At 51.2% G+C, this 7,648-nt stretch overlaps 6 protein-coding genes across 6 annotated transcripts; 3 read left to right on the top strand and 3 right to left on the bottom strand.

Annotated features, from left to right (window-relative positions):
- Positions 1-424: 424 nt before the first annotated feature.
- GNI_069110 (helicase) lies at positions 425-2,071 on the bottom strand (the record flags this gene model as incomplete). Its single annotated transcript, XM_011131958.1, has 1 exon — positions 425-2,071. The coding sequence occupies one exon, from the start codon at positions 2,069-2,071 to the stop codon at positions 425-427; it is 1,647 nt and encodes a 548-aa protein (XP_011130260.1).
- A 126-nt stretch (positions 2,072-2,197) lies between these two features.
- Positions 2,198-3,010, bottom strand: GNI_069100 (hypothetical protein; the record flags this gene model as incomplete). Its single annotated transcript, XM_011131957.1, has 1 exon — positions 2,198-3,010. The coding sequence occupies one exon, from the start codon at positions 3,008-3,010 to the stop codon at positions 2,198-2,200; it is 813 nt and encodes a 270-aa protein (XP_011130259.1).
- A 248-nt stretch (positions 3,011-3,258) lies between these two features.
- Positions 3,259-4,018, top strand: GNI_069090 (hypothetical protein; the record flags this gene model as incomplete). The annotated part of the gene is made up of 2 exons (XM_011131956.1): positions 3,259-3,358; positions 3,393-4,018. 2 exons carry the CDS (start codon positions 3,259-3,261, stop codon positions 4,016-4,018), a joined length of 726 nt encoding a protein of 241 aa, XP_011130258.1.
- A 24-nt stretch (positions 4,019-4,042) lies between these two features.
- On the top strand, positions 4,043-4,768 carry GNI_069080 (inosine triphosphate pyrophosphatase; the record flags this gene model as incomplete). The annotated part of the gene is made up of 3 exons (XM_011131955.1): positions 4,043-4,142; positions 4,181-4,337; positions 4,408-4,768. 3 exons carry the CDS (start codon positions 4,043-4,045, stop codon positions 4,766-4,768), a joined length of 618 nt encoding a protein of 205 aa, XP_011130257.1.
- Positions 4,769-4,876: 108 nt separating this feature from the next.
- On the top strand, positions 4,877-5,814 carry GNI_069070 (putative 40S ribosomal protein S3; the record flags this gene model as incomplete). Its single annotated transcript, XM_011131954.1, has 2 exons — positions 4,877-4,891; positions 5,068-5,814. The coding sequence occupies 2 exons, from the start codon at positions 4,877-4,879 to the stop codon at positions 5,812-5,814; spliced, it is 762 nt and encodes a 253-aa protein (XP_011130256.1).
- A 307-nt stretch (positions 5,815-6,121) lies between these two features.
- GNI_069060 (guanine nucleotide-binding subunit beta-like protein) lies at positions 6,122-7,290 on the bottom strand (the record flags this gene model as incomplete). Its single annotated transcript, XM_011131953.1, has 2 exons — positions 6,122-7,062; positions 7,161-7,290. 2 exons carry the CDS (start codon positions 7,288-7,290, stop codon positions 6,122-6,124), a joined length of 1,071 nt encoding a protein of 356 aa, XP_011130255.1.
- Between the last annotated feature and the right edge of the window lie 358 nt (positions 7,291-7,648).

The raw sequence follows: 7,648 nt of genomic DNA, 5'->3' as shown, positions 1-7,648 counted from the left end.
TGAGGAAGCGGCCGTATCGTCAATTAACTGGCATCGTCAACCTCATCGAGCACCAGCATTCATGGTTTTAAGACCAACGAATTATGACGAGACAGACAATAATGATTTTCGGGCCAATATCTTACCTGAGGAAATGGGGAGTTGCGGCTAAAGGACCAAGCGGTCCATTCCTTCACAAGGCCCACCACACGCCGGACCAAGACCGACATTTTAAAAAAGCACCCCACGCCAGTTCAACCTTGTTGTGGACGAACTAATAAAGTCTACTTAACAACAATTCTAAACCCCTCATTCCTCTCTACAATCCCCCCAGCTCTCTCTCTAAAGTATGATTGTGCCAACCAAGCCAGGCTGTTCTACCAAAAAATAGAGGTGGAGATTTAATTAGGGCAACGTGAATCGTAGCTGATGCTTAGCCTGTAGCCTACGATACGGTATTTGAGGAAGCTTTCATTAACTTCCGTTTCGCTTTCATCTTCTTGGATTTCTTGATGATGTCCCTTTGTTTCTTGACGGCCTGAACTTTCTTTTGATCCGCTCGTTGTTTCATGAATGCATATTTTGCTTTTCCTTCGAGCACCCCGATAGGTCGTCTGAACGGTGGGTGTTTGATGAGATCAAGAGTATTAATTTTCTTGCATTGGTCTAGTTCCTTGGGAACGGTGATACGGCTTGATTTCATTACAGATGCTACTACCCGAATAAAGGTCTTGTCTTGTTCGGTATAAAATGTAAAGGATTTACCCTTTAATCCGGCTCGGCCGCTGCGTCCTATTCGATGTATATATGCTTCCCTGGAGGTGGGTAAGTCGAAATTAAGTACGCATCTTACGCCTACGCAATCGATTCCGCGTGCGGCAAGATCAGTGCAGACCAAAATCCATAAATCCCCCTTCCTAAACGCGTTCAGATTGCTTATCCTGTTCTTGGGTGACAAACCACTATGTAAAGAACCCACAGGTACCGGCTTGTCCGACCCTTTCATGCTTATATTCTTTTTCATATATTTCTCGAGCATTTGCGCCCGATCTTTGTCCTGAACGAACACAAGACAAGGCGGCAGTAACTGCCTTTCATCCAATAATTGCTTCAGCATCGTCAATTTACCTACTTCGTTTGCAACGTGGACCAACTCCTGTTCTATACTGTCAGCCGCAGCCAGTGTACTCTTCAATTTCAATACCGGCGCATTGATCAGCAAAGAATTTGCCAAATCCATCACTCGAGCTGGAAGACTTGCGCTAAACATCATAATCTGCTTGGCAGAACACATAGACATCACCAAGTCCGATTCCTTAATAAAACTCTCGTCCAGCAGCGCATCAACCTCATCAAAGACAACCGTTTCTACCCTACTTAAGATCGTCTCACCCAGCATGGATGCCGACTTTGTACTACGAGAGTAATTAAGCACCTGCTTAGTTACTCCCGTAGTACAAACGATTATGTCAGAATTTTTGTCCAGACGACTAATATCAGTAACCTTTATATCTACATCCACATTGTCAATTAAATTCTGAATCACCCGACATGTCTGCACAGCCAGCTCACGAGTCGGTGACAAGATCATTGCCTTCGGACAACGCCCACACTCCGGAGATTCCACCGTCCGCTCGATAGTCATTGCTCTACTGTACAGCTTTAATACCACCGGTAATACAAACGCGAGGGTCTTTCCAGAACCGGTTGGTGCAATTGCGAGAAACGACTGACCGGAAAACGCAAGAGGAAGTGCAGCTCTTTGCACAGGGGTCGGCTCCGTAAAATGCAACCCACTGACCAAGTACTCCGTCCACCGAGCCGGCAGATACTGCTCCAGATCCTCAAACGAAATTAACGGCTTCATATTAACTATTTTCTCACTTCCCTTAAACTGCACCAAACAAGAGCTCTGAATTTGGCTCAACTTGATACCATAACGCTTTCGTAATTGTTCCGCCGATAATTTTCGCAAGGTCCCCACATCCACTTCACGCAACCCTCCCGCATCAACCACTGGAGCCTGCAATCGATCGAAGCCAATATCTCCCTTGATACCTCGTAACGCAACCTTGCGTATCGACGAAGACATGCGCTATTATTTTCCCAACGGAAAATCGCGGTGGCCCCGGTCAACATAACCCAGGCGCTCGTCCACTCACCTCAGACAGTTGGAGTTAGCGAGATAAAATATTGTTTCGATGCACTGGCTTAAAAATCATACGAAAATGGGGATGTCTGATATGTCAAGATAGTCACAGAGATCGCAGGTCCAAGGATCATGAGGCACGTTACCCATCTTCAGCGAATTGCAGATCACCCCTCGAATTGGCCGAGACACGTACCACGAGTCGTCGCCGGTCATCCAGTGGTGAGCAAGCGCCTTCAAGTTACGAACCGTCTGCGATGAACACTCAGCACAATCCACCCGAGTCTGCTCCCAACATTGTGCCACACTACCTGGCTGTTTCACAGGTCTGTAGTACTCAGCCAACATTCCCAAGCGACGCAGTCGCGCTGCATCCACTCCCTCGGGACTCTCCTCCTGCAAGACTGCCTCGGGAGAGTCCAGCTGTTGGAGAACATCCTCCAACTCGTGGGCAGCCGTCTCAGTTTGGGTAGCAAGATCCTCCAGCCTCACGTTTTCTGCTTTCATCTCCTCCACCTGTTGCTTCAAAAAGTCTCTACGGTTCTCCAACATATTCTTTTCCTCCAACTCCTGTGCTGTCATCTCCTCAACCAACTGCTTGTTCGCCAACTCGCGAACCTCGCCACTGGTGGCACCCGCAGATAGAATCTGGGCGGATTCCTTCTGTACTTCCTCCAGATCCCTGTCCAAAGCGTCCATCTTCTCTTGCTGGGCCTGTCGCCAACGAGCGAGTTCCTCTTCAAGCTCGCGCTTCTGCTGACGTAGACGCTCATTCATGCGCTCCAACTCGTCTAGATCATCCGTGTCTAGCTCCGGAGGGGGATTAGCAGCGGCGGGCTCCTTCACCTGCTCAGGTGCATTCTTGGCGCAAGCGTTACCCATTCTTCTGAGTGCGTGGTCGTCACAAGAGCATGCACTTTGCGGAGTCACGGATAATACACCTCCATCCCAAAATCACTCTCAAGCCATGTCAGAACGCGTCTACAGCTTTCAATCCTCTCTTTTGGTAGGTGCACACACGTGTGCTAACGGCGCATCAAATGATAGATGATGACAGTGAAAGAACGAACCCATCGTGAATTTATTGTCTTCGCCGTGTTATGTGGCGGAGAATCTGGATTAGCGCTGTCATGCCTGGGAACAGGGAACTTGCTTCTCTCCTTGCCCTTGATTTTTGCTTCATTGATAGGCTGCTGGTCGATTTGTTCACCGGCCGGAGCAATATTGAAGGTTAGCATAGCCACACACTCTCTCTCTGCCTTAGTGATTGGTGCAATAGCAGGATATTCGTATTACGGAGAGGACATGATAAGTGTTCCTGAATCGAGCATATGGATGATAGCGTTAAGTCTCTCTTTGACACTGGCAATTACTGCTGCTTCCCGAAAAGCTTTACTAAAATGGAGAGAACTAGAGGAGCTTCAATGGAAAACTCCTTGCGGCCCAGATGTGGAGGCTTGCAGAAGTCCCGTTAACGACGAAGATCATCAGCCGGTGCACGCGAACTTTGAGTGCGTCCTGCAAGTTCCTGACTCCATGTTCAATTCAGAAGTGCCGAGCGACGGTACAATGATACCTGTTACGCTGACCTTGGAAGAGCCCAGAAGCTCTACTCCAGAAATGAGTGCAATTCGTGAACCGATACAATACCCTAGGACGTCTTTGACCTCTCCTGGCCCATCGGCTTCCGATTTCCAAAGCTGCAAGAGCAATAATGCAATTAATCCGAAACGGTACTCGCATGGCGATAAGGCTGCTGCCACACCGCCGCGAGCAGCAGGGCAATCCAAGATAGCGTCGTATTTTGGGCAGCACCTCTCACCTCGTCCGCCTTGGCTGCTGATGCCAGCAAGACCAAGTGAGCGTGAGGTCCACAGCGATCATGTGTAGCGATTTTTCCTGAATTTTTGCGTGATGAAAATCTACTTCGTGACTGGAAATGAAAATAAAAGGAAAGAGGTGGAGAGACTGATAGGTGGAAGTGGTGTGGAGATTTTGGCAAGAGCGGCGGACGGTATGTACAACAGTTGGTTACTTTTTATATTGCTGTAGTTCCTGAATTTCAAGGAAATAGTCGGTACATCACTACGGAAAAGTGTCGGTGGGCATTTGAGCACCTGCGTGACAGTATAGAAGCAGGTAGCTACGTTATGACCGAAGACACGTCGCTCGGCTTTGACGCAATGGGAGGGTTGCCCGGTCCTTATATGTAAGTCGGGAGTATAGTCCCAAGTATATGGGCTCAGTGTGGCCGTCACAAGAGTGGTGTTTCTCTGTAGTCGGTGGTTCTTGGAGGAGTTGGGTAATGAGGGTCTGACGAAGATGCTGGTTGGATTTGAGGACAAGGGAGCGGAGGCAAAGACGACAATGTGTTTAATGAACGGTTGTGATGAGCCGTTGGTCGTCGAGGGTGTGTGTCACGGTCAGATAGTGGAACCTCGAGGTCCGCGTACTTTCGGATGGGACGCCAATTTCCAGCCGGACATCCAGGCTGACTCGGACAACAAGAAGACATACGCAGAAATGAGTGTAGATGAAAAGGGTCGGATAAGCCATCGGGGGAACGCAATGCAGGCTCTGAAAGTAAGCCTGTTACACACGCGCGATTGTACACTCGCTATACTCTTTTGTCTGGTGTAGAGTCTTTTGGTTTCGAAGAGTCAGTGAGACACAAACGCTGTTTTTTTTGTAAGATAAATCATTTTTGTCTGCAGACCCCGGGTTGCACCCATTGACTGCTCAGTAACGATGACCGATTGCCAGGTAAGCAATGTGACACTCAGGGGGCCACGGACCTGAGGGCACCTGAAGTGGTAACAGAGGACGCGTGACGTCCATGGAGGCCTGGATGGGGGTCGTGTGTGGGTTGCCCCGGCTGTCGCTTGGCCACAGACCTACTGAGTGGATAGCTAGGCTGGTGAGGATGCGTTGTGTTGTAGATTAGCAAGAAGAAGAAGGTTGTGGCTGATGGGGTCTTCCGTGCCGAAGTGCACGAGTTTCTCTCCAAGATGCTGCGGGAGAAGGGTTTCGCGGGCGTTGAGGTCCGAATGACCCCGGTGAAGACGTACGTGCTGATCCGCACGACTCGTCCCCGCGATGTGTTGGGCGATTCTGGCCGCAGTCTGAGGGAATTGGCGTCATTGGTTCAGAAAAGGTTCGGTTTCCGGCCGAACCAGGTGGAGTTGGTGACTGTGCGTGTTGAGTCAAGAGGTCTGTCGGCTATGGCTCAGGCTGAGTCTCTCCGCTTCAAATTGCTGCAGGGAATGCCGCCACGTCGTGCTTGCTATGCTGTGCTCCGGACGGTCATGGAGTCGGACGCCAAGGGCTGTGAAGTCACTGTCGCCGGTAAACTCCGTGCCCAGAGAGCTAAGACCATGAAGTTCAAGGACGGGTACATGATCTCCAGAGGCCACCCCGCTAACCTCTACATCGAGCAGGCCATCCGCACTGTTGCCATGAGACAGGGCATCCTCGGCGTACGCGTCAAGATCATGCTTCCCCACGACCCCAAGGGCATCAACGGACCCAAGACTCCTCTGCCCGACACTGTCCTCGTCCACGATCCCAAGAACGTCCAAGACTCACTCACCATCAAGCCCTACGTCAAGACCTACAAACCTGCCGCACCTGTGCCCGTCGTTGAGACCGCTGCCCAACCCGAGCAGCCTGCCGCCGTTGAGGCCTGATTTTTCTGTCACTGCCAACACATCCGTGGGAATAAAGCAACTCTGTCCTAAAACAAACCTCCTCACCAGTTCCACCACTTCCCCGACGCACACCTCAATGTTACACACTCCAACCCTTTTCTTCAACCCCTTTTCGTCAAACGCCTGCCTACCTTCAAGTTGACTGTAAGTCGGTTGCCCTGTGTCAAGTTGGCTGCCTGGCGTCAAGCATCAGCTGCCTGACGCCAGGTGGCCTGGTGGTGGTGTATCGGATCCTCCTGACTGATATGCTGGTAAATGCTGCCTTTTTGTGTTGTGGTTTAAAAAATTACTTGGTGCTGTGCTTGAGGCCGAAGACGTAGATGTTACCGTTGTAGGAGCCGGCGTAGAGGTAGTCGCCTTCCGGAGACCAGGAGAGAGATGTGCACCAGGGGAGATGCTTGGGGGGTCTCTGGGTCTGTCCGAGTATGGCAAGTTCCTGAGGTTTCCGGTCCTTGGGTCTCTTGAATTCGGCGATTTCAACTTCCTCCTCGATTTCGGAAGGAACCATTCGTACGTCGGAGATGACCTTTCTCTTCTCAAGATCCCAGATCTTGATGCCGGTCTCGGTCGCAGCACAGAGCCAGTAGTTGCAAGGAGAGTAGCACAGGGAGTGCACAGGAGATGAGGCTTCGAGGGAGTAGAGGTGGGCGTCCTCGACGATGTCCCACAGCATGACCCAGCCGTCAGCTCCACCGGAGGCACAGAGGGATCCATCAGGAGAGATGGCCACAGTGTTTACCGGGGCAGTGTGGCCGCAGAGGTCAGCGTCCAACTTGCCTTCCTTAAGGTTCCAGATCTTGATAAGCTTATCCCAGCCACAAGACACAATCATGGTACGGTTAGGGTCGGGCGAGAAGCGCACGGAGCTGATCCAGTCAGTATGCTGGTTCTCAGACAGCACGTACTTCTGCTGACCCAAAGTGTTCCACAGACGGATAGTCTTGTCGCGAGAGCACGAAATGATCTGACGGGAGTCCATGGAGAGAGCGCCACCAGTCACGTCCGACGTGTGACCTATGAAAGTCCTGAAAGTGGTACCCTGCTTCACATCCCACAGTCTCATGGTCTTGTCCCAAGAAGTGGACAGGAGGTACTCGCCCTTTGCCGAAAGCACAACATCCGACACCGGCTGCTTGTGCTTGCACAGAGAACGCTGAGCGAACCCGGCAAAACCGTTGTTGACATCCGAAGCCTCGGGGTCAACGTGCCACACAATGACGGTGTTGTCTAAAGGAGCAGTATTTCATCCCCTTCAGATGTGTGTGTGTCTGTCGACTTAATCCGACACACATGTGTGGCGACTCACACGCGTGTGTGTAAATTACCTCTGGAAGACGAAGCGATGACGCGCGGGGCGTCCGGGCTGTCAGGGTTGGCCCAGGGGGTAGAGATGTTGGTAACCCAACCGCTGTGTCCCTTTAGTAATCCCTTGTATTCGATAGCAGCGGCAGCCATGCTAAGTTTACCAGCAAAAAGGCCCCAAAAGTTGCGCTTGAAAAAAATCACGTACTGTCCCGGGCCATGCTTCTAGCAAGCCCAGCCGCGTCCTCTCGCACAACGGCAGTCGCCCGAGGCTGTCTTGGTGACGCCCGAGGCTGTCTTGGCGACGCCCGAGGCTGTCTTGGTGGTTCACAGCCTTAGCGGGCACGTGTATCCCTCGCTAAATCTGGACCAAGAAATGCCGATAGCAAGCACATCTCGCACCATATTCCAATTATCAATGTGGTTGGAATGCGCCAGTTGTTGTGACATAAGCACGTTGCTGGCGTCCAACCCAGCCGATAGGTGCACGGCCGGTTAGAAAAATTCACGA

Source organism: Gregarina niphandrodes (genome assembly GCF_000223845.1).
Source record: "Gregarina niphandrodes unplaced genomic scaffold scaffold00011, whole genome shotgun sequence".
Lineage (NCBI taxonomy): Eukaryota > Apicomplexa > Conoidasida > Eugregarinorida > Gregarinidae > Gregarina > Gregarina niphandrodes.
Note: the sequence above shows the minus strand (reverse complement) of the source record. Positions and strands in the feature narration are given on the sequence as shown.